We start from the raw sequence: 26967 nt of genomic DNA, 5'->3' as shown, positions 1-26967 counted from the left end.
GAAGGTCAAACATCCCAGGGAAGTAAAATTAGCAAAACTGTCACTATCAATCAAAACAAGACAACACTAGACAAAATGCTCAAATCTATATGACCACTTTAGATGTTTAATTTAAGATGAAATTTAGAAATGTAATTCCTCCTCTACCAGGGTATTCAATGTTGATCTTTTAGAGGTTCAAGACCAGCAGAGACTGATGACCCAATCCAAACATTACAGCATCATGAAGTAGACACTCCCTTTGCAATGTTTTATTGAATTGGGCCATACTGGGATTACCCAGTAATTATTTGAGTGTGTCTTTTGCACTCAGCAGGGTTTCACTTTTAAACTTTTGGGTAAAAAAGCAGTTTGAGATCGTGGACTATACAGCGTACATATGTAATATGCAGCATTTGGGGCACAAGAAAATGCAGAATAAGTAGAAATGTGACTCACTGGACTTCCTGAATGGATCCAGCTACACAATGAAAACGCTCAGGCACAGTTTTCCATTCCTTTGCCATTTTCACCATGCCACCAGCATCCAGCACGCCATAGCCGAAAAGGTGATTGAACTCGAGTCCCACGCCATTCCTTCGCCACTGGTGAACTTCGTCATGGAGCTGGTTTCTCTTAGAAGTTAGGACTGACAGGTGCTGCATGTCTCTCCATGTCAGGTTAGGGCTGTGGATTGACAGTCATGAGTGCACATATGACAAAGGCAAGGGGGGAAAAAAAAGAGTGACAGAGAAGAGACAGCATTGTAGGTTAGCTGTGGTAGGGCTAACTAGAAAAACACGGAAAGCTTAGTTACAAGTAGTAAAAGCAAAAGAAAACAAATGTTACATTTGTAAACATTTCTGATTCGTGGGTTTGCTAAAATTAATTCAATTATCTAAAACATCATAGAGTCTATGCTTGGAGGCAGAAGGTTGCTTTTGTCTGTGTCTCCCTCCATTATATTGGCTGTGTGTAGTGACAGCTTTGTTCTGGCTGACTCACTGACTCCTGCTGCTGCACGATTCAAGTGTGTTTGGGCAGTAAAAAGGCTCGTGGGTTATTTGCTGCCGGACAGGGTGAGCATCCGCTCCTCCCAACAGCAACATCATTATTGTGTGTGCAAAGCAAACACCATTTCTTTACTCAACTTCACTATCTGGTGTTAGTTAAAGGCAAGAGAATCTTGTCACCCTTTAACGTGAGAAATGAAGCATCTGAGAAAAGGAAACGTCTCCCCTCGAGGATTATAGAAGCTGTAATTCTCCAGGTTTCATAATAATGTGTGGGTGGGTTTGCTTAAGTGTAAATGTTTTCAATTACTTTCTGATCCACAAGGATCCTTTTCTTTAGAACTAATGAAACTCATAAAGTGAATTCTATCTTGTAATGGAGTGTAAATGGCATGATTGACAGATTTAGTATGACACATCAAGAATGGAATCCATAGATTGCAAAGATTAGCCTCCAGACAGAAATATTTTCAGCAAGCTAAGATAATAAGTGTTGTTTTATTTGTTTGGTTTTTTTTGGTATCATCTGACATATATGGGAAAGTACTGAGACCTCTTAAAAGAAAATGAACTGAATTTCTTTTAGCCTTGCACTAAGGTATAAAGAGCATTGATCCAGGGTTATTTGTGCCGTTGGTACAAACATACATTGAGTCTGTGCTCTGTGGGCGTTAGAGTGAGTGCAGTTTTTCCTTTTCACAGTTGTGATAAATAAGCAACTCTGTGAAAAGTGGAGAGATTATTTGTGCTCTCAAGGAGTTTAGATGCACACAGACAGAGGACGTTAAAGCCATTACTTCAGAAATACACAAAAGCTCGAGGTTGTACTTAAAAACAAACTGAAGATTGTCCAGATCTAATGGTTAAAATTATACCTTGTGATTATCACTTTCTCCAGCAGAGTGAAGTTGAATAAGGAAACCTAATTATGTTTTTATACAGACAGTCTGTCTAAATCAATAATCGCAATTATTATAGCACTTTGAAAGGACCAGTAGAGTACATACTTAGCCTCAAGAGCCAGAGCAAAGACACCAGCTGCCTCTGGCGCTGCTGCTGAGGTTCCCGAGTGACGCAGTGTGCAGTTCCCGTACAGATCTGTAGTAGCCTAAAATAATCACAAAAAGGCAACTTTATACGTAGAATCAATCAACATTTTTTATTGTTTAAATTTGTTTTTAGAAGGCACTCTTCAAGTACAAGTGAAAAAATTATATATATCAAAGTAATTTTAATCTTTATTTTGTGTAGTTGATTTTGCCATTGTTGCAAATATGCAAAAAGATGTAACGTTATAATCAAAATTTCATTATAGTAAGTCAGTAATATGTTATAACAATTGTTGTATTAAATCAGATAACTCAATATGCATAAAGAAAATCCAATATTTCTTCATATACGGTACAGAATTTCTTTAAAGGACTTTGTGAAATACAAATAAATGTTGTGGACACGGGGAACAAGGACAAAAAAATTGTATGAAATAACAGTGATTTTGTCTGAAATAGACACAGTTGTGCATGTGCTTAGCAAGACGTCTGAAAGCCACAACTCCAGACCTGTTACTGAGCCATTACGAAATTTAAAAAGCAAACGTCAAGCCAAAAATGGGAAAAATTACAACGGCTGGTCTCCTCGGTTCCCACTTACAGAGTGACACGTGATGCAAGCCATGGGCAAACATGCTGTTGTCCTATTTGGAACCATATTGCTCGCATCAAATTAAAAACAAGCACAAAGTTTTAAAAGAATATATACATTCATGCATTCAATTTTTTGCACTTGACATGTTGTATTTATACTATTTTCAATGAAATCCTTTATTTAACGTGTTTTCATTGTCTTTGCATATATTATAATTATGTTAGTGAGAGTGCACAAGATACAAAACAACCTTTTTATTATGTTTCTGCACAAATATGAAAAGACATAGAGAGATGTGCATGACCAGGGTGCTTTGGCTGAATAGCTGTGCACACACATTGAGAAAATGTTTATGTCTCTGGATAAACAGTGATTTCAATTTTAATTTGTGCTTAATTAGAAATGATAACAGACTGACATTAATTAGAGGGGAAACCCTTGGGAAGATCCATGACTTTGTCAACAGCCAAAGGTGATTTGCATAATCGCTTATGCTGCCTTTGCATGCTTCATTCACAAGCATGTTATATAGGATGTTGATCAATTTATGTGCATACGAAGACAGAAGAGCAATTATTATTATATATTATTATCCTGGGATTATCCTAAAACAACCCAAGATGTCATGTATTTGTTCTTCACGTAAATGTGCAGATAGGCTTGAGCCAGCTGTACTTACACACACTCACACAAACACACAGACATCCATTATGCAATTAAATGCTGGGCTGTACGTCACAATGAGGAGCAATTCTTCCATCAGAAACTGACAGCTTCATAAGTTACATTCATAGTATCTTCTGACTGCAGGGCGAATTGAAAAGCTATTTACAGTTCCATCTATGAATCAGAAGAGCCATCATTTAAAGGCATTTAACATCACAAACAAGCCTTGAGTCATCTTTGAATGGAAAAAGATCAGGGACCCTGAACTATCAAAACATTTGATAGACATTACGGCAAACATTTGAGGTTGTTTCTTCTTTCAGAACTGTGTTGCACACTCAGAGATCAAATAAAACACAAGCACACTCACCACTCCAGCCTCTGGGTTCCTCTTCCGTCCATTACTGAATGTAGATGCCAGGGTGGATGAGCAGCTCTCGTCATACAGAGCAGTGCGCCCATCGTTGATGGCAGAGTTGATGGAGATTGTCCACATACTTGAGGCATAACCATCGCAGTTACAGTCATCATAGCTACCACCATCTCCTGAGGCCCAGACATAGATGCTGCCTTTCCCTCCGCGCCCCTAAAACAACATTATCATCATGATCCCAGTGAAATGAAAGTGTGTCACAGTTCTTGTCTTTTTCGCTGGAATTCATTTGGGTGAAATGAAAATTGGAAATCTGAGAGTTTATGATGCATATCAATGCGTGATACTTTGCTTAGAACTTTAAATGATGGAATAACAGGACTCCTGTGTATATTTCTCAATTACTCACTGACAACAGGCCAGTCAGACCTCCCTTGTCACAGGTGGTGGTTTCCTATTTGGAATCATTTCTTTTAGTCACTTCGGGCATGCTCTTTAGAAGAAACTGCTTAATCACCCACTGCCCACTGAAAGCTGGCAAAACTCTGCTGTCTTTTGGCAGGTGTTTTTTTTTTAATTTGTTTAATTATTTGTCTTCTTTATTATTTCGTGAAGTAGAAAGAAGGATCTGGGGAAAACTGGCAGGGAGTCAATGAACAATCTTACATTATTAAAGGATCGACACAGAGGATAGCATTTAAGCAAAACACATAAACTCCACTGGCCCACGCTGTCCAGCCCACTGGTATTAAAATAAATTGATTTCTAGAGCTAAATAAATTTTATTGTGATATTCTGTGCCTGTAAGCATGCAAAGCAGGCAGATCTCATCAGAAGGTCGTAATATTAAAAAAGACACAATGCTATTGATGAAAAACTTTGTGATTGCACAAATGATAGCAACAAGAAAAAAGAAAGCACTCAAAAGAATTCAGTGAAATTTCTATTGTGTACCAGAACTGGCAACTCACACAGGCACACAAGCCTGTTTTGTCCTGTCTCTTATTTTTCCATTACAGCATGTAAATTGGCATTGCTACAGTCGAGGAAGGTAAAATGACAGCATTTTTTTTGTCTTTTTTTCTACACCTCATTCTGCAAATTTAAACACAGTAAAATGATATCTTTGTTACCGATAGAGTGCCTTGAAACATGAAACAACTGACTGTGGCTCCACGCAGAGAGCATCCTCCTCACCAAATGCTGCACCTGTTCTACAAAAGGCCGACCATTTCCCCACAGAACAAAGGATCAAGTGGAGGAGGAGTGCCATGTCCTACCTTTCATGATGCTTATTTATCTCTTTTTATTTGAAATGCAAAAAGAGGTTTGAGTGTTGTTGAGCACACCTATGTGCTTTAGGCCTTCTGCAATCTGTCTCCTGCACTATCCAAACAAAGTGCTTTCATTTGGAACAGCACCCAGTGTATTTAATTCCATTAAAGCCATGCTGCCTTATTCAGCTGTTAATATGAAATAATGTGCTTCTTAATTTTAAATGTTTCCCTTTGTGCACAATGCACATCATGTTCGGCCTACACAATAGCTTACATAAGTGATCATTAGAATCTAAGTGGCAGATCGCAGAGTGGCTGCTTGATTAGTTGTGTTTACATGATCAGACATTACAGTGAGCTTTGCTCCGGCTCACCTACCCTGCCTACGACAGGGTCATTTCAGACCAACCCACACCTGGCTACATGATGATTAATCAGGCAAGCAACTGGCAGTGGCACTACTAGCATGACAGCTGTGTGAGTGTTTGTGTGTGTGTTTGGTCCAGACACTGCTGATGTTGTCTGGCCCTAAATTGAAAAATTATTTATTTTCAAGGTCAGAGTAATGGTTAGTAGTAGATGTTAGGTTAGAGTAAGTCTCTAGGAAGTGAATATGGAGTGTGTTCATGCATGCTCAGTCATCCAGTAAGGAAATCCCAGAAAGGTGATTATGTTTAACTGGAGAAAGGCATCCTGGACAGGGAGGAATGCTGGTTTGAGTCAAGGAGGGAAGACCATCCCTTTAGGGGGCCGAAGGGTTCATCTTTCACCATCTTCCAATGCTTTGATTGCAGCCATTCCCCAACTTTGTGTGAATGGTACTCATGGCCACTGATCAATGGTCGTTGACAGTTTGTATATTAATAATCAGGAAACTGACCACACGGCCCATTGTTAGTCAGTGGTCTTAGTTTCAGTCACTATGCAAATGTGCTGTTCATAAGGGTTGGAGAAATCTGCAGTCAGCTGAGACTGAAGAAGTCACTTGGATGAGTGAAAAAATCTACACTGATCTACACTGGCTGTAGTTCAGCATCAGTGTACTGTAGAGCGCATGGTACCCTGAAGGTATCACCTTTTCATCTTTGCGTTAGTATAGTAGTTACTTGTGCCTCACCATCCGCAAAGAGTAATTTGGCTCATGAGCATCACTCAAGCAAAACATGAAGAAGAGTGTGAGGCCTCTATGAGTCTGCATTGTAATCTACATGCTTTAAGCTTTGCTAAAATGCTCATAAGTACAATGCTGTCATATTAAAGTTGAGCGATAGATTGTCCACAGTTGCACTTGTTTAACTACATTTGCCTACATTTGATAACTGGCACAAAACACAAAGTATATTTGAGAGTAATTGGAATTGTTACGTACATGCAAATGCTTTGACTTTGACTAAAACTAGATTAAAAACTAAACGCTAAACATTTTAATTAATGGAAATAAAATAAATATTAAACTTAAAAACAGAAATAAGTGCACTCACAAATCTGAGATAAAACAAAAACAAATCATACAGCATTTTGTTGAACAAGGTGTGTATTGAGTCTTTAGACTACCTACATGATAGTGAGTCAATTAAAGGTAATTAAATATATTTGTATTCTAATGTCTCTTATGAACATGTAAAACATAAGCACCTGACAAATCACCTCATTCTAGAAGAATAGTAATAAAAAAGAAAATGTAATAAAACTAAACACAATAAAAAGAATATGAAATCATACTCTAGAAACTAATTGAAACATTAAATTAAAAACAAAATGAAAAGAAAATCTTATGGTAACCACAACCCATTTACAGTTTTGAACAGGTGACTTTACTCAATTTCTCAAAACCCTACAGCTGGTGTAATAAAAGACCCTGTGTACTTGTTAGTGCCACTTCAAGGGTGAGTAAAACCTTCACAGGGGGCGGCACTAAAAAAATGAAGATTTCATTCAAGAGATTTAAAGATAAATTTCCATCACAGGTTAAAGCTCACAGCACAAGGTGAAGGTGCGCCTTTACCTTGTTCACGCCGTCTGCCATAGCCTGCAATGTGAGCTCTCTGGGTCCATCCACTGTCTTGCCATCATCAGTTGGTCCCCAGCTAGCACTGTAGATGTCAATAATCTGGGGCATGTGACTGATGGATGATGCCTCAATGATGTCAGTCATAAATGGCTGGTCCAGCATTCTGATACCTGAAAGAGTAAAAGTCTGACTCCAGTTTTGTGGTACAAACAGATGCCGTCAAGTTGATACCAAAAAGTAAGTATAAGTTACTAATTTACTTGCTAATTAAAGAAAGCATAGGTTTTGCATATCCATAGTGTGCAAAAAGTATGATGCATTCATGCATGTAAACCCTAAACAATGTTTAAAGCAAATCTTTATGTTAGCTTTGTAGCAGAACATAAATCAAGCTGTCAGTACTGATTTTCTTATTTCTAATTTGTTACTCAAAAAGCGAAAAAATCAAAATCAAAATCAAAATGAAACAAAAACTGGACTCTTGTCCTGTTTTTCAGTTGAATCTAAATCTTCCTACTTCTGTGAGTAGAGAAATACCATTTTAACATGTTTCAGCAATGTAACTCTACTCTTCCATAATGCCCTACAGTATATTTTATAGGTGAAGCATTTAGTATCTCCCTTGCTGAATCACCCTCCCAGCTTTCACCACATCACCATCATCGTGTTTAACATTGCTGTCCCCTCATTGTTATTCCTCTGTTGAAACTGCAAGCTTATTATAACACACACCTGCCACCTTGGAGTTATAGGCGACTCCCACACCACAGATGTTGTTGTTGGCTGCCGCAGAAACCTCTCCAGCACATCTTGTGCCGTGACTTGTGACAGCGGAAAGCAAAGAAAGCGCTTAAAATGATTTGCATTCATTTACATACATTTGAAAATGATATATTGTGGTTTAGGTCTGAGCTAAGCATTCACACATTCATTGTACCCCTTGTCATTGTTGCCTTTGTGTGTGTCTAGAATGAGGATATTGATAACAGCATGGGTAGATTTAGCCATAAATCTATTATAATTAACAGAATGGATCTGCCTGAGGAAAAGCAACATTTCCATCCATTTTCAGAGCATTTATATGAGTCTGAGTACGACTGCACATATCAGCGTTTTGTGTTCGTCATGTGATGCGTGTCTATGTCTCCATCCCGTTACTCCCCACAGGGACACTGCAGTCAACCCTTCTTTCCCAGCATGCTTTGCTACAGACAGGCAGCTATTTATAACAACCAGCCGATTAACCAGCAAGTATTGCCCGGCAGTCAGCAACTGCTTCAGTACCAGACCCAAATACCCGCTTCTCTATGTAACAGACACTTGCACATATGTAGATATAGCTGAGCAGATGGAGGTACAGAAGGAGAGATAGAGAAAGAATATAGTTCTCTTTGCTCCTTTGCTCCATATGTGTTGTAGTGGTAGTGGATCCCCTGGTGTGATTGGGAGGCAGATAAGACGTTATCAGACAGAAGGTCACCACCATGAACACTTGTCCCTGAGAGGAGACTAGACTTGTGGTTGTCCGCCTTTATCCACCTTATCTCCTCCAAGTGAGAAGCTAAAAATAGCCATTGTGTTTTCTATTCTCTTGTGTTGGACAACAGCTCTGTTTATACCACACCATTATGTCTTAATGGAACTATGTGGAGAGAAAATCAATAGAAGAGAGCTGCCAGACTCTAGGGAGAGCACACACGTGCACACAAAAACACACTGAGTATGTGTATATAGAAATAGGCAATGTCTGGGCGAGCTTTACCTGTTAAACCAGTCATCTGTGTAGCGCGGAAATGGGAACGGGTCATTGCTGCTGAAGTCATAGCTGGCATCGGCATTCTGAAAGGACCGAATGGATGCATTTACGAAAACAACATAGAGACAGAAAAACAGCAGGAGAGACGACAGGGCAGAGCATTTCACAGTCAAGTGCTGACCTTATCACAGTCTGTTCTGTCATCCTTATGCACCGGTCAGGGGTGATTTTGAATTCTAAGCTTGCTAGTGCGGAAGCTAATCAGGTAAATCTAGCCACCCAACCTGCAGCTCAGGGAAGATTTAGGCATTTTTAGAAATGTTTTCATTCACTTTTTTTTGCCAAAACTACAGCATGAAGCAGCAGTGAAGGCAGGCTACATCTAGTCTGATATTGTTTTTGTTAAAAAACAAAACAAAACAAAAAAAACAATTTCTTTGCACATTCCTTTATATGTTGCATGGAAAATGGAAAATAGGTGAAGTAGTCTTTTGGAGCATTTTCAATCATACATGAAAACAGAATATATAAGACAATAGTCATTATTTGGTCTGACCACCTTTATTTACACAGCTTGAACTCTCTTAGGTTTTCTGGGAATTCTTTAAAGTTGTCTTCAGAAATAACTCTCTGAGTTTCTTGAAGGGCATTCAAAGCTTTTCTTTTTGTGTTGGTTGAGTTTTCCTCCATTGCGTGTCAAGATGATCACACTGCTACAATGCTGAGGTCCAGGCTCTGGGGAGGCCAGTCCATGAATGATAGTGTCCATTATGTGTTTTTCTATCTTTTATGCTTTTATATTTGACCTCATTGCCATGCTGAACAATGCAGTCATTGCCAATTAGAGTATTTCCAGACATGCTACAGCATGGTGTGTTGGACCAAAATACTTTTCCGTGATCATAATTTCCACAATTGTGAAAAGATTTCCAACACCAGTGCCTGAAATGCCACCTTAAACTATACCAGACCCACCACTATGTTTCACAGATGACTTCAACTCTCACTGTTTTACCTGACCTCTTTCATACATACTGATATTTGAATCAAAGATGGATTTATCATTCAGTTCATACCTGCCAGTTCTTGTGTAATTTGGCATACCTCAACCTGTTTCCCTACCTGAAGAATGACTCAGTCCTTGACAGCCACACTTTTATTGAGATCATTTCTGTTAAGACTTCAGAAAAAAGTCGATGAATCAACTGAAATGACAGATGCATCTCTCAGGTCTTCTGGCAGGTCTTTTGTTTGTTTTCCTATTTTTGAGTACATGACTTTCAAATACTGTTCAACTGTAGTAGTTTTTTAAGCCTAGTACTTCCTCTTTTGTCCTCCGCTTGTCCAGTTTCTTCAATTCTTCTTAAGGACACACTGCACACTATGCCAAGACTTGCCTAGGTTTTCATTTAATAGCTATTTTTTTTTCACCTTACTGAAAAAAAATATTTCATGCAAGTCAAACTGTGTTATCTTTGACATTTTTCACAGATTCAGCTAAGAAAATTGGAACAAATTGGTTCTTTGCCAAGTTGTCACCATAGAACAAATGTTATCTAGACAATACTGATTCATCCTTTAAGATATATGCCTTTTTATGTTTGAAAGATTGATAGGTCAGTGCTAAGTGGCTAAAACAAATAAACAAAAAAAAAACAATTCCTCTGAAATTAAAAAGATAAGACTCAGTAAAGAAGCAGTCAATGTCCAAAGAAAAACACTGAAAGACCTTTAGAAAGCCTGGAGAATTGTTGGCCTAGATCACTTTAAAAAGTCTGGCCTGGTTCTTTGGAAGCAAAATATAAAGAAATGAGTGGCGGCTCGAGACTTTTGCACAATACCTTAGAGCAGCATAGAAAAGCTTACATCAGCATTGAACATTATTGTCTAACCTTCATAAAGACATGATTTATTGTAGTGCAGAATTGTATTCGACTGTATTAGATTTAGCTAGCTTATCCTAATAAACTTACAGTATGGTTTATACATTAAAACTCATTTGAACACCTTCATGCAACACTTAACTACCAATATTTAATCTGCGGCAATACTAAAGTAATGTGTGGTCACAGTGGGGATTTCAAACTGAGAAAGTAATGGCCAAATCACTGCCAACATTTAATTCCACATGGCCAAAAGTAATATGATCAGAGCAAACAGCAACGGAAAAGCAAGAGAAAGAAAATGCAGGAGACAGACACACATCCGCTGACAGATAGTAACCCAGTCAACAGAATTATCAGAATAACCATGTCTGGAAGATATTCACACACAGTAAGACATCCTCGGGTAAACACTACACTTGTTCTTACTTTAATACAAAATGACCTATTGACTTATTGCAGCAGGTGAAGTCTCTCCTTTACTTGTCACTCTTGTCACTTGGAGTGCATCCTGTTTTGAGCTGTGTATTTAGTCCCTATAACATGCCGCTTTGTGTGGTCACGGAGAAAACACAGCACTGTTCATTAGCTACAGACCCAAATACATCAGATCATTCTTGGAGGCTGTTTCCATGCTGCAGATTGTGAGCTGTGTAGGCTGGCATTTGGAGGAGATGACTCAGTCAGCAACAATGGAAGAAGAAAAACGACAATAGCTTAGTGACCCAATGGAGAAACACTGTAATTATCACAATGTGGAGCAGACAACTAGAGGACAGTACAAATACTTAGAGCCACTAGGGTTACGTGATGGAGATCACTTCATAACTATGTAATTGTTTAAAGAGAAGGGGTAATAAACAGAAAGGTGAAAGTTACCTAAAGTATTTGTGACATTTGGTTTCCTCTTTTCGTGCTCTAAGTAGGTATGATGCCACACAAAAATTACATATAACATATGGCTCAACAAAAGCAAAGTTAGAAATCTAAAGTTTTGTCTTTAAATGTTAATACTCAGAGCAGAAACATTTGAAACTAGAACATGCCGTTCCCTAATAGATTTTGAGTCCATGTCAGACGCAGAAGTGTGTCCTTGTTGTCTTTTATTAAATGAAGTGAAAAGTCCTGAGCCCTAGTAATAAATGACACCAAGCCTGTCGATGAATGACTTTCTGTGCTTCTCAAGCTCTTCTTCTGCTATCAATCAGGCTCTACTCTTTCTCTGCTGTCCTGTGCACAGCAACAGTCGGAATAATGGATTCTGCCGAGCCTCAGCCTCGTCAGCTTTCCCCAGCAACCACTAGCTGTTCACTGTCACATGAGCTTATGGTACTTAAGTGAACAATGAAGCAAACTTGTCATCCATCCATGCTCATGTGGTAGTGAGGCAAGTATTTTTTTTTTCTAGAGTCAGCTATAGTAAGAATTAGATCACACGAGTTAACAGCTCATTCACTCAATTGACAGCTGCAAAGTAAGGTTGTGCAACTGTACAACTGTACAACTTCGTTTACTCCATATTTCTGTCAGCTTTTTGGCTTATCGGGCCAAAAGGAGAAGATGTATCCGGACAGGGCTCTTGCCACATTTACACTAAGCCTTTTTAAGATATCCTGTCAAAGAGATATTTCACCTTTAAATTTTACTATGGCTTTATTTAAACACTACTTTTAACTTTTTAACCTGAAGTGGTAAAAGTACTGAAAATACTGAAAACATTTAAGAAGAGCTTAAAGATGTTAATCTAACCCTCTCCTTATTTTACAAATCATGTTGTTTTGTCCGGCCCAACATGGGAATGACTGGACCAAGTCAGTGTAATACGACATATTAGTGGGACCCCTGAGAAATTGCTCTAAGTAGTTAAAATTTGTTTTATTTCCTGAGGTATGTTGGTGATGAAGGGGGAAACTCAGACAAAACTTTCTTATGTATCTCTCCCAGAACCATTTATCATGTTATCAGGACAGATTTCAACAGGCCACTAGTGCTGATAAGCAAATTTATAATGTAGGAAAGTTAATGCACGATTTCTTGGAAGCCCTTGGCAAAACACTTTAACTATAGTACAAGGTCCCAACCAATTTCAGGGAGTTTACACTGCCTATTCTCAGTTTTAGTGGACATAATCTTAGGCCACATAATTCCCTTTAAAATCTTTTAAAAAGTCTTTGTGAAGACATCTCTCCATTACAGAAAACAACATGACATTCCTCAGAAAGGACCTAAAACTCAATATTACAACCTTTCACAAAGTTCAATTTAAAAGAGAAAAGACAAATGTTATATCCTCTAAAGCGAATAACAAATAACACCATTGATCAAGTTGCATGCACTTGTCTCAGAACTATGGCCCCTATAAATAAGCAGTCTCTTTCTTGTGCCATATCGCTCATGCAACTTTTGACTAAAAAAAAAAGAAAGAAAATTGCTCTGACAACCATACACAGCAATCTGTAGTGGTCACTGAAATCAGCCAGTAATTACATTTTCATTTAATAAAAATCTAGAATATGTCCATGAATCAGCACAGTTTGAAATCCGCTCACATTTCAACCCTTATGTCTCAAAATACTATTAGTGTCTTAATCTGTTTACAGTCTTATGCAGATTTCAACCTTTTTGGTGCTAAGGTCACACCCCTAGAAACACCATAATAATTGTAAATAATTAAATTATCCTTAAATGTTATCAAACACAAAAGTTAGAGATCTCATACATGGCATATCTTTGCATATCTGATAATTTAACGATACATGAAAACATTTGCAAGAGTGTACGCACAAGAGTGTTTGTGTGCCGTTTGATTTGAAGTAGCAAAAGCTAAAGAAACGCATCCATGCCCATATAAGTAACAAACTAAATTAACAAGCGGCATCACTGTGGTATTTTAAAATGCCATCTCATCAGCCTGAAACACACTGGCTTCTTCAAAATGCCTTGGTTGTTTCATGGCACGCCACTCATTCAACACGCAGTGCAGCCGATTACTTAACGTTATAGAGAAATCATTTACAGGTGGATACAAGTGCCAAAATCAGTATTTATACTCTTATGATTACTTTCTTGAGAAAGCTCATTAGTCATTTGAAAACCAAGATGATTGTCATTTTCAGTATAAAGAATCTAAAAGATTCTAAAATGCTTTTACAACCACAGACATTCAACAATATAGAAGTTGAATTTAGAAGTCAGAGTCATTAGTTATTTAGACCTTTGAACCCCACATATCTCCTGAGACATCCATGTGGGCTCACGTGTCTGTGAGTGTTGAAATTGTGTCTGTGGATCCAGTTTGCAGTGTAAAAAAGGATTTGAGTGTTACGTGAGAGTAGAAGGGCATTATATAAACCAGGAGAGGATAGAACAAAGAGAACACTAACTGACAGCATTAAATACTATACGTAATGTAGTTAGATTAGTTATATCAGTGTATCAGCACAGAGCTACCGGTCACCTCACAGTAAGAAGGTTCTGTGTTTGAGTCTGTCCAAAGACGGGCTTACCAGGTTAACTGGTGGTTCTAAAGTGGCTGCTGGTGTGATGTAGTTATCTGTCTATCGGTGTTAGTGTTACCCTGTTAATAACAATGATAATAACAATAATAAATTGATGACAAGACATAGAAGAGCTGAGCCATGGGTAAAGAAGTCTTCATGCATTAAATACACGAATTTCACTGAACTTCAGGGGGATAAATGGGCCATGTTTGAATTAACTTGGTTTTCCTATGGTAGAATGCAGATAAATCAAAAGTTAAATGCTGAAATTTATCCAGTGGTTGAATCTTTGTAGTGAAGCAGTTGTTTCCTAGGAAGGGAATGACTGCCCAACTGCAACATTCCTAAATTTCACCCGGCTCATGGGACTTTTCAAACTAATGGCTGCAGAGGAAGAAGCGAAAAAACTCTCATGTATGTATCCACTTTTGAAAAATTGTTTCAGTTATCTGCTGCCTCATGCTGTTTCATTAGAACCATGCTAAATATAGTGAAGTGTCACTGTGGTATTTTAGCATACTGTTTCATCAGCCTGGAATACAAAGGCTTCCTCAAAATACCTGGCAGCTCAGAACAGCTGGTCCAACATACAGTAAAGCTTAGTGCTAAGCTTTCAGCTGAAACAGCTCTTCATTGCAGCTATGGGACTTCACCTTTTGTCACATCTTGTGCATCCTTTTGGAGAGGGACCTGTTACTACTTCACTCTTTCTGGCTGTTGTGCTGGTTAATTTCGACTATAATTCACTGTTTTTAACAACTGCTGATAACTGAACAATACTTAACCTTCTACGTGAGCTATGCTAACCTTTGTTAACAGGCGATGTCCTTTTGTTTGCTTTCTCTCCCTCTTCTTGCTTTCTTTTCTGTGTGGATACAGTGGCTCACGGTCCCCAAGGTAGAATAAATAAAATATTATCAGTGCTGCAAAGGGCAGTCCTGGTATGGGGTGGACCAAACCATTTTGTTTCATTTGTAAGGGGTGAGAGTTGGTATTTTAGGCAATCAAGCTCAAATCACACAGTCAGTTTATTCAGGCAATTATGTCATTGTTATTTAGAAATTGAAAAAAGCGAAATAAAATGAACTTTTCATTCCAGGCTTGCAAGGGTCACCAACACCATTGGGTCCTGTTTTCAACATTTTACTATAACTACAAGGCCCATGCAGATTGTCTGCGTGCTGAGATACAAAGAAAGATCAACTCCATTCTCATCTGTAGGAATTAAATCAGATTCAATGTCTGTTATTTTGCCTGTGATTTTTACTACTATTATTTTATATTCAGTTCTTTAATTTTTTTGATGGTAGTAAAAACAATATATAGAACTTGTTAGAATATAGTGAAAGACTTGAATTGTGAGATGTGTGTTTTTGTGAATCTTGTGAAGCACTATTACTCTTGCCCTTGCAAATAAAACACAGCCTCGCTTTTTATTTGTCATATCAAAATGTATCTCGTAAACTGTAGCATTATGATCTTGAAAAACAAGCAGCCTAAAACCCTTGCAAGAGCTGACATTTGTCTCCTCAAAGCAGCTCTACCACATAATCAATTCAAAGTAACGACTCGAGATCAACTCAAAATGGTTTTTAATGTTTTCTTCGTTTTGTTTCGGGGGGGTTTTCTAGGTATGTCTAGGTCTATAAAAAAGCACAACAACAATAGCACCACAGGATTACATACACAGTGCCACGCACACAGACACACACTTTGGATCTATGCACAGCATGATCCATCAATCCAGCGGAGGATGCTCCCGCATCAACACAGCTGAGGCTGTGTTATTTTTGGGCCACAGCTCATCTCTGTTCACAGGCAAGACATGCAAAGGCAGGCAAAAATGGATACATGCATGACAGGGGGAAAAAACAAGCCACATTTAATGAGCAATAGCTACAGCAGACAAGTACAAACAGAAAGCCCTTTGCATCAGGATAATCTCCTGGAAACAAAACATAAGCAAACAGCTGAAAAAAGAGTCAAAACTCTTGGCATTTTTAGATAAAAGCCTAAAATACCATAAACATCAGTTTTCAAGTAGGAGGATTTTGAACTCAACAAAGCATTAGAGTTTCTTTAGAAGGTTTGCATTTGTTCATCCCTAGATTGAAGAAGACACCACAATGCAGACACACTGATGAAACTGCACAAGTTATAGTGTAATCAGACTGAACCTTCAAGGCCGTGTTCCATTTAGCAATCCCTCTTGTCCTTTAAGGTTTTATCAGTATTCTGGAGATAGAGCATCACATTATGCAGCACCAACTACCCTGGCATTATCTCTGCTTGTGACAGATCGGCCTGCCATTGTGCCTGCTACAGTGCAGTGTGCATTAACATTAAACAGCTTGGCTGGCCGTCTGCCTGCCTCTGCGTCCTCCGGGAACACAAGGAGACTCAGCAGCCATGAAGGCAACTTGGAAAGCACCTGTCACTGGCAATGACAAACCACACGAAGCCCATGAAATCCTCGACCTAAACTCCTGCTTTGTTTATTAACAGCACTTTACGCAAATGAAGGAAAGTATGACATTAAAAGAAAATGTATGTACTCACATAATTTGATGCCAGGTCTGGATGTAGATAGTCAATACCTGAAATGGGACTTTTTTTAATTAATATTGAGTCATATAGCATGCATCACAGAGGATAGCAAAATATCTTGCCATTTTTATATCATGGTTTCCTTTTTGCTTTATTATATTCTGAATGCTTGATAATGAGGATAATGATGAATGATATTATTCTGACACAACTTTTCACAAATTTGCAAATGACTCAAATTGCGCAATTCAATTTAGATGATTAACGAACTGGGAAAAGAAAAAAAATTACATGTTAACAATCTCTAAAATTAATATTCCACAATCACAGGGCCCAGCGTCTCAAATATAATGAAATCAAATGCAGTTGTATCTTTGGACTTTAAACTAGAAAATTGAGCCTGTCAGCTTGGATTCAACAGTTGTAATGGTAATATTCAATATATACAAAAATGATTAAATGCTTCTTTGTGTGTATAAAAAAAAACAGCATGCATACTAAAGGAGAAAGAGGTTTCTGGTTTTTTTTATTGCACAATGACATGCGGCTGTTTGAAAACCTGGTCAGTAAATCCTGATTTCATGCTGTGAGTCCCCTCAAACAGGGAGACAAATTAATCAGAACCAAGATACATTCTTTATTAAGTTCAACATATACAAATAAATCGGCTCGATGGATATTTGGAGGTGTGATTAAGTGCTTCCAGACAGTGCTCCTGGTTATAAATTAAGGATTTTATACTCACCGTCATCCATGATTGCGATGGTAACTCCTTTGCCTGTGTAGCCCAGTTGCCAAGCTTCAGCCACATTAAGATCCAGCCCAGGGGTCCCGTCTGCCTGGCCTGTGTTTATCTAATCACTCAGACAATATGGAGAACGTCCATGACTCATGGCACCCAGGTGAGCCACCATTAGGAAATTAGTCAACATGCAGAATGTGTGTATGTGCAGGATGTTATGGATAAGGACTGCTTGAGGGTGATTTTGAAAGGAAGGGGAAGTAAATGTCAGCAGATTCATCTGACATGCCAGATGAATGAAAGCGAGCTTGTTACAGCATCAAATTCATGCTCACCGGTTAATGTAAACGAGGGGAAACTAGGCAACATGAATGCAGAGATGAGATGGCATGATATTTGCCAGGCTAATTTAACAAAGAATAACAATGTTCATACAGAAGGCGGTAGGGAATATGGTCGGTCTCTGAGTAATTAAGGTGGAAAAAATGTGGGCTGGTGCTAAAGGTCAGGCTTCACGCAGACAGCTAGCTGGCTTATTACTCACCAGATACCACTGCTTGGTGAATAGAGGGTCACTCATGTTAACTTCAATATCGTTGATATTTCTGTAGCCTCGCTTCTGACGACTGAATCCCTCCTGTTCCATGACATTCTTCACCTGCGGGGGAAAGGGAAAAAAGAAAAAAAAGTCAGGTCAATGTCAGTTTAAAATCAACAATGATCTCATGCACATTTTGAAAAGAATCATACAAAGAGCCAAATGAAACCCAGGTGTGTTTATGCTGGAGCACAGAAGCAATAAGATTCTGCTTGATATGACGCTTGAGATGTTGCCTGGGATTGCTCTGTGCACAGGAAATCACAAAACCCAGCTGTGCTCTACTGTACCGTGAAGGCAGAACATCACCTAAATGAAAGAGGCTATTTTTTTTCTCCTAATAAGAGTGGCTGCAGCTGGAGCCGGGGGCTCCCAAACTCACCTTGTCAGTATGCTCAAAAGCCACAGCAATTACACTCGCAAACACGCTTGTGTTTCTCTGAATCATCAAAGAAATCTCAGCAGATGAACAGCTCTGATTTGGATTACAAATGCTTACTGAATGCTGCCACAATAACCATTATCGAGCTCAGAAAGATAACATAGGACAGAACAAATAAATGATTGGGATGAAATGTAGTTGCTTGATTAGCTGGTGGTTGGCATGAAAATGACTGGTTGTCTTTGATAGCGATGTTGTATTTAATTTCTGCTCACACTTCAAATCATAGAGCTAAGAAAACACTCCCATTATTCCGCTGCCATCATCTCTGTCAGCAACTGAGGACAGGAGTAATAATAACCTATCAATTTAGTCATTCTAATTGGGAACTGCACCCCATCTCCTGTGACAGTTTAACTTTTCTCTCTCTCTCTCTCTAAAATACTGTACCCATATTCAGTCATTTGGAAAAGCTGAATATGTGAAGTAGAGGCAAAGGAACAACAAGCCACTTAATCTTTTAGAGTCTGGCACTGGCTAAACCAAGCCTGAAGAGAAGCTCTCAATTTGAAATTTATTGCCAACACTCTGCTTGTCTTGAAGGTCATATGGACAATGATTTCATTTGAAGGTTTTGGGTCAGTTTCTGATTCTCTCTATTTCTCTGTGCGGTTGTACGTGAGAAACTAAATGTGTTTTTCACAATTTCAAAGCTTCATTTTCAAAAGAGGTCTCCAGCTAAATGTTCCTCTTATGTTTACCCTTCACAAATTCCCTCTAGTGTGTCACAAAGAAACAGGCATTGTCTGGCGTGTTTACCCGCAAAGATAAGAGAGCGGAGCAGCACTTAAATGTGTCCTTCTAAAATGGCCAAAGCCTATTCAGCTGGCTCTCCTGTTATGGTATACCCTACACAATCATGAGGCAAAGAAACTGTAAATAAGCACACAAATCAGCTAAACAGAAACTAACTCTGTAAAGTAAGATCTCTTGCTTAAAGTAAGATCGCTGTTTTAGCCTTATATTACTTTTGTTTTCACAAAATTGCATTCATATTCAGAGCGGCTAGCGGCAATATCTATATTATCCTGGCATTTCCTCGTCTTCTTTCCATCCATCAGCAGTTTATTCCTTTACTTGGCAGGAGAGTTGGTATTTCCCTTGAGACAGCATGTCATACTGCCCACTCACAACATCAAACAGTGCCCATGCACTGCCATCACTCTCCGCCTTTGCCACTGCCTGCTCACAATGCTTCAGTTCACTCCAAATCAAAGAGCAGTGCTGGCTGTCTCCTTTCTCACTGCCCTCATTTCCCTCCTGGCTTTTCCATGCGTGCATCTTTCGGGGTCAGGGGATGCTGCTCACTCACAACATTTTTTTTAATGTTCTACATTCCACCTTTGTTCCATTCCCACTTTTTAATATAGCCTTTTAATCTCTATTAAAAGGCTATATTATATTATCTATGTCTCATTAAAAAAAGTGTATTTCAGGAATTATGGATGGACGGATCAGTGGATAAACTGGGAAAAAGCAGGGAAGTATAGACAGGTATGCACAGAGAGAAATGCAAAGGAGAGATACAAGTAGATTATTTGGGTCGGAAGTGGGTCAACACGCTCCACTAATAGAATCTGAGGAATAACAGGGTTCTTGGGACACCACCCAGTTCCATCAATACTGCTACTCAATTAGACTGCATGTTAAATGAGTGTTTAATGACTCAGTTACAGGTAAAAAGAGGTTTAACAGAATATAATATCTACTAAATACAATGCTTCTTTATTTAGGGCTGTGGAATACAATTTCCACCAATTAGATCTTTCTTTTATGTTCACAGAGCTGAGAGATATTACTGTAGGTTGGGAAATGACAGAAAGATACGTCAAAATTATAAACACAGAATATAAAATCAGACTTGTTGACCTCATAGGTTCTGGAAATCCAAAGAAAGCAAAAGCCTTGGTGTCACACGTGAGCATGTCAAGCAGCTGATTAAAACCTGGAATGTAGACCTGCCCATGTTCGTGCTGTCTCACTTCCATTTGCAGAATTAGCTCGTCAGAGTGGCTCGCATTTATTTTCATTAGCACCTCTCACAAACGCAATTAGAGAGGTTAGCTGATTGTCTGCAGCAGGACCTCCACTTTCACTGCATCCAACAGTGGACAGAGCTGAACACACACAGCTCAGCACACAACAGTACTGAGCTTCAAGATGCAGCGCATACGTGGTTTTTATATAAGAAAAAACAGCTGAAACAATTTGTGACTGAGTCCAGTGTCATGACTGTCATGAGATTACCATAATTTACACTTGCTTCATAATTGATTGAATTATTTTTCAAGCAAAAAGGGCAAATATTTACTGCCATAAATGTAAGAGTTGATACTTTTCTTCATTACTGTAAACTGATTATATTTTGGGGTATTGGACAGTTGGTCAGACAAAAAATAAATATTATTGTGAGACTTTGTCTTACAGGACAAGTAGCAGTTAATTGAGATTAAAACATCAGTGGAAGTGGGCGACTTGTAGCAGTGACAGGGGAAATAACCACTGGCAACCCAAAGTGGGCGAGTCAGGTCAAAACTAATCTCTACTTTGAGGTTGTCATAGGCCATTAGCTACAAAGCAATCCCCAAAAAAGGCATTGCTTTACGTGTGTAAGGCCTTATGAGCGGAAAAATTGTGGTAAATGGGTAGACTTATTAAATATTAACCCAAACAATAAGAAGATTACTTGAAAATGAGAATAATGTTTACTTACAGCTATTGTTTGTCAAGAGGTAACAAACTGTATGTGGAAATCGATCATTGCACGACTTATTACCCAATCCAAACATTTAAGATCCCAAATTAATGATTACATACTTAACCAAGTGCAACATAAACATCACCAGACTTTGTAAGAAAGTATATTTTCATTAGAAAAGCAGATGTCAGAAGAAAAAAAAAGCCACTTTTTCTCATTAATATAGCTCAGCTTTTACTACTGTAAATGCAGAACCACTGAAGCGCCGACTAATCCAAGAAATGGCCCTGTTTATTATTGTGTGCAATCAAAATGTTTCTGAGGAAAATGCTAATCATAAAATACAAAAATGAAATAAAACAAGGAATTAGATTCACTGCAACATTATGAAAAATAAAATCTAAAATAACGTCCAAAAACAAGTGTATTACGTTTTAGCATGTTATTTAGTGCTGGGTTTGGAATTGCTTGCATTCTATTTGGCTCTGATGGGAAAAACAAGTTTTATTTTTTTTTTGTTTTTCTGAAAAATAAACAGAAAAAAAGTCAGGACGACGACCAGTTAATCTTAGGCTGAGCCACAGCTTATCATAGTGTTACTGCATAATTACCCTGTAGTTGCGTAAGGACTGCAATTTCTCATTGAGAACTGGTGGTAAAACTGCTATGACTATATACACAATAAAGCACTAAACTAGATGTGGAGCCAAAGGATTTTGCTTCAGTAGCTCATTGGAAGTTTCAGTTTGATGAAATGAGGGTGATTGTGTAGTAGTTTATTTCATTTCTTAGAATTTCTTTAGCCTGCTGTTTGCCAAGTGGTTTGTGAAATCCCGTCCTTGTGAGAGTTTATATCTATGTATTGTCTTTATTTAGAATGTTTCTTGGAACCTGCACCTTGCTTTTTTGTAACAAGCACTGCTTAAGTTAAATCTCTTATTCAGGACTTTTTACATATAGAAAAAAGACACATGTATACACAGTATATTGTTTCATTGTCATATGCATTCTTACCCTTTTGTCTTTTTGGAGCTGCTGTCTCCTACGGGCACTGCGTTTGCTCCGCCTCTTCGAAGTATCCTGAGGGTAGAGGTGAAAGAGCCCTTCTCCGAAGGGAAGCTGGAAAGAAAAGAAAAGAAGTACAAGACAGGGAAATGGATCAGGGGCAGAAATACAGATGGGAGGGTTGAGGCAGCAATCATAAAGTGTGAATGACAAATCAAAATACAATAGTTCATAAAGGAAAGAGGATAGCAGGTTATCTTCCAGATGGAAACAAGGGCACTGACTCCCTGGCTTTCACAGACGGTTAAGCCTGGAGAACAGCATTGGGATCAACCATAATAAGTCACATGGGGAGGGAAATGAGATGCATCATCCAGAGCGTTCCCTCCAGCACTGTGCACAGATTAAAGACCCCCTTATGCTTTAGTAACAGTCAGGGCACAGGTCAATCCTCAAAATAAATGGTTTCAGATGCGGCTGTCAGATCTAATGTGAAAATGTAACACTTCTCAAAAGATTCTCCTTATCTGCCAATGCTCTTTTATTTGAACATTTTTGTCAGATTGAAATGTTCTCATAGTATTACAATATGTGTTATTATTATGGTGGCGATGATTAAGAGTAGTAGCAGTAGCAGTATCATTATCATTGCTTTACATTGGCTGATCACAGATCTGTTTTGCTGTCTTTCTTTTGCCACTCTTTAGGCTTACATTTGTATGTGTGTCCCCTGTCTGTATCCCAGTCTAGTTAATTAAGCTACAAAAGAAGAGAATTCAAACAACACAGACATTGTTTAATAGCGCATATCCCATTAAGACAAATATAGCTGCAGATTACATAACCTGGGAGGCAGTAGACGGAGGGGATGATCTATTGCCTACAAGAAAGCGAGCAAGCCATAGCAGAAATAGCAATGCTGCACAACTACCACAAGGATGTTATCAGATTATGATGATGAGATACAAATCAAACACTTTTCTTTATTATTATTATTACTGTGGAGGTGAGAGGAGAAAAAACACACATCCTCATTCAGAGCTGTGCAGACACCCCTCCGTTCACTGCTACGCCTCACTGACTAAGGCTCCAGCCAATTTCACCCACACATTTATTTTGACATGTGACAAGGAACACACACTGCTGGGGAATTATTTCTATCAGTCTGCCATAAACGCCTTGTTAAGTCTTCTGACATGTTGAAAGGCATCCGAAATTTGTCGAGCTATCTGATTTGTCTCAGGTGAGACAAAGGAGGGCCATGAATGTGAATACACTATGTGCTCTGCAAAAGACAAATAATAAAGAGGTGTTTTATATTTTATTGGAAAATGTGTTTTTCTATGTCAGTCTCTGACAAAGAGGGCATCCAACAAGGTATCCAAGTAAATTTGCTGTTTTTTGATGTGAAGCATTAAAAAAAGGGGAGGGGGTGTCCAAAACTGTGAGGATTATATCAAACCAGAACTTCGTGTGATGTTTTGTTCATGAAATGTTTTGTCTCTTCTTCGACAGCATCTTTCACAGATGGCTCCAGGTGCATCTTCCTTTTGCAGGACACTGAAATTTGATGCGTTTTTGAAATAGAATTTAGCCCACGGGCCGGTGGCAAACCTAATAAACAAGGCCTGCGGTTCAGTGAGAATGACGTCATGAAGTCAAGAAAAAGTGCAGTGAAGTCAAACCAGAAGAAAACCAGAAGAAGCTTCTCAATGTCTCCTCTACTGGATAGTTTCACTACGTGCAATATGTCTGATTGTTTTAAAAGAGCGAGAATGACCACAAACGTTACTAAACAACCAGAAATATTTCGCGCTGACATTTTCATTTAATAATATTTATTCGTTTATCAATTGGTCGGTTTACTTAAGAAAGAAAGAAAAGAAAAAGAAAAACAGTTGCTGCCAGGATTGCGTGATGCTTTTTTAATCAGAGCATCCCTACCTTTCGGGCACTCTGGAACCCATGTTGTGTTGCAACTTGGTGCGCTTCATCCTGTGCGTCCTCATGCAACTGAACCAGAAAATGGTCCGTTAAGACTCCTTCTGCAGCCTGCGTCGCAAGCAGCAGCGCGTTCAGCAGCACTGTAAATCCCAAGGCTGTCCCATATCGGGGCGATCCAAGCATCGTGTCTGGCTTGTGTCAGTATGCCTTGTCTGCTTGCCCGTCAGAGTAAAATCAGTGTATGGGATGCTCCACGTCAGAGAAGCGAAGAGGAGGAACAGGAGGAAGAACAGCGGGATGTAAAGGTGTCGAATCAACGCTTTTGCGAACGCATCTCCTCGTCGTCAGCTGATGGTGGCACTGGAAGTTGGATTTCACCGAGGTGTACCCGCTCTTACCGTGTGCTTCGAGTTGGGGCGGTTGTGGACCAAACCTGCATCCTCAGCTTTCTAGCTCTCCTCCTCCATCTCTTCCTCCTCTCATCTGTTATTCATCTACCTTCCTAGCTCGGGTAGTTTCTGCGCGTGACGTTGTACCAATGGCCTCGGCGGGTGTGTCCCGTCGTTTCCTCCCCCGGATGCGCTCGAGGGCACTTTTCAGCACCTTGGAGAATTCCTCCTATCGTCCTCAGAGTTGATGGAAATTCTATTGATGGGTAGGCTGTCTGGGGCTGGCCATCCAACTGGGGGGGGGGGGGACCGCTGAAAACTCATGTGACATATAGCGACCTTTAAATACAGCTTTCTATAGAAGTCCTACAGAAAGATTTTTATGACATGATTCTTCAATATATTTCTAAGGCTGAAGTTCTCTTGTTTTACCCTATATATGTGCAATGATCAACCTGACCGTTTCTGTGGAGTGGAATGAAAGCATAGTCCCACTGGACTATAATTGGTCATTTGGAGGTGAGCAGCATGTAGCAGCGAAAGGAGTGCTGGTACAAAGGTAGCTCATTAAAGGACTCCCTGTCCTCCTGCTTTCTTGCTGCTGTAAACTAGAAGGTGGGCATACAGGGCTGCTGGGAGGTGATATGAGGGTGGTCTGCATGAATGAGAAAGTACAGCAAGATGGGGAAATGGTTGCTTGCTGTGATGCTACTAATTTCCTTTACACAGACAACATTCACCAAAGAGCATCATGAGTGCTTATTGCTGCGCTGTTATCTGTTGTTAATCCTATAGTCTTTTCAGTTCAGCCACAAGGACTCAATAGTGAGAAGCACTCATTGCAATTGCTGAATAAAAATGCCCCCAGAGCCCCCTTCATTCATGAGCCAGTTTCAAATTCAGCAAATTTTCCTTTAATGCAACTTTTCATGCATTTTTGAACATGAGCAACGGATTGAGAGCGGTACCATTTTTGCATTCCTCAGTGTCCAGTAATAAGCAAAATATCATAATTACAAAAATACTCTTGTGCAAATCATTTCCTCCCCCACCAAATGTCAGTAAATGTCAAGAGGCAGCATCATTAAATCAAATATTTGTGGAACATAATTAGAACAGCCATAAAAAATATGCAAAACCTCATTTTGTATTTAAAATGTTCCTCTCTGTTAACTCTGTATGTACTTGTTTGAAATATACTAATGTACTTATATAATGGCATACTGTCTGGTATAATGTTCACATTAAATTAATCTGAAAGGCGTGACGAGGGAGAATGATAGCACGGGGATCAGTTAGATGTCTAGAAAATAATGAAGGTGGATTTTCTATAAGTGGATCTGCTTTACTAATCACTGTTTCCATGCACCATGCGGACATCCTCCCACACTCCTGCTATTCTGTAGCCCAGTGATTATTTATTTAGCTTGGGCAAGCCCTTCTCTTCAGCATCAGTAAAAATTTCTTCCCTGCTGGGGCCACATGAGTGATCCACATGTATGTTTTGACTGCTGACTCACATGGACTGTATCCTGGCCCGCCTGCCTCCCTATGTGCCTGACGTGCTGTAGCATCTTCTGCTTTTAAAGAGCAACCTTGATTGTTTTTGGCAGCTCAGTAACAGTTTTGTGAGAGACGTGGACATCAGCAGGATGTTGAAAATCTTCTCACTGTCTGAAGTGATGCTGACATTACACCTCTATCTGCAGTTATTACAGAAAGAAAAAAAATTCTTTGAAATGCAAGTAGTACAAACTGCTCACCTCTCACAATCAATATAAAGTTACACAATAAATGAGGGTTTTAATTTTAATTTAATGTTAAAATTAATAATATATATAAGGATACTTTTATAATAATACATAAATACAATGCATTTACATCATGCTCTTTATCTGAGATTGCTGGAACTGCTTGCTGTGCAGCTCTGCATCTCCCAAATGATTCTTTTGAATTTCCCTTGAGTTTTATAACAGTGTGTATATAAGAGATCTGTTTGTAGCTTGTGGGTGGATGAATAAAGTCAGATTTTTAGAGGTTTCGAGTAAGTGCATGAAATCCTGAGAAAATGTGAAATAAATTAATGAATCATTTGAAGAAACATGTTTTAGCTCATATTAAGGAAGGCATCCTCTTAACTCAAGTTTGCTTGTTAACTCATGAAGTAGAAATTTGTTATCCATTCAATTTTAATTGATCCAATTCTCCACATCTCACTGCAGTGGTTGTTCTATGAAACATATTATAACAATAGCATTTTAAAGTTGAAATATTGCTGATGTTCAGCACTGGAAAGTTTTGTTTCCACAAGCATGTACTGTCATAAGTTAATTATAGAGCTCAACCTCTGGCAACCTTTGGATACAGGATAAGTTACAGTGGAATTTAATTTACAACTGGACAACCATCTATTAAAAAACTGGCTTTGCAGAGATGGCATTACATAAATGGAGTTGTTAAAAGGCATTGATGTGTATCTGCAGTAGTGTTGGAGGAGGTG

The 26967-nt window shown here is 38.9% G+C and overlaps 1 protein-coding gene across 1 annotated transcript in view; it reads right to left on the bottom strand.

Annotated features, from left to right (window-relative positions):
• The window catches only part of pcsk2 (proprotein convertase subtilisin/kexin type 2), a 29392-nt gene extending 4808 nt beyond the window's left edge, over positions 1-24584 (bottom strand). Inside the window, exons 1-11 of the mRNA XM_080869473.1 lie at positions 24079-24584; positions 22144-22248; positions 17936-18049; positions 17395-17503; positions 16662-16699; positions 8726-8802; positions 7696-7784; positions 6958-7133; positions 3673-3888; positions 2000-2100; positions 439-666 (exon numbers count right to left, since the gene is read on the bottom strand). Coding sequence (XP_080725599.1) covers positions 439-666; positions 2000-2100; positions 3673-3888; positions 6958-7133; positions 7696-7784; positions 8726-8802; positions 16662-16699; positions 17395-17503; positions 17936-18049; positions 22144-22248; positions 24079-24261 — 1436 coding nt within the window. The 5' untranslated portion in view covers positions 24262-24584. The remainder of the gene's footprint in view (positions 1-438; positions 667-1999; positions 2101-3672; positions 3889-6957; positions 7134-7695; positions 7785-8725; positions 8803-16661; positions 16700-17394; positions 17504-17935; positions 18050-22143; positions 22249-24078) is intronic.
• Positions 24585-26967: the final 2383 nt, after the last annotated feature.

This window comes from Rhamphochromis sp. 'chilingali' (genome assembly GCF_963969265.1).
Source record: "Rhamphochromis sp. 'chilingali' genome assembly, chromosome: 20".
Taxonomy (NCBI): Eukaryota; Metazoa; Chordata; class Actinopteri; order Cichliformes; family Cichlidae; genus Rhamphochromis; species Rhamphochromis sp. 'chilingali'.
Note: the sequence above shows the minus strand (reverse complement) of the source record. Positions and strands in the feature narration are given on the sequence as shown.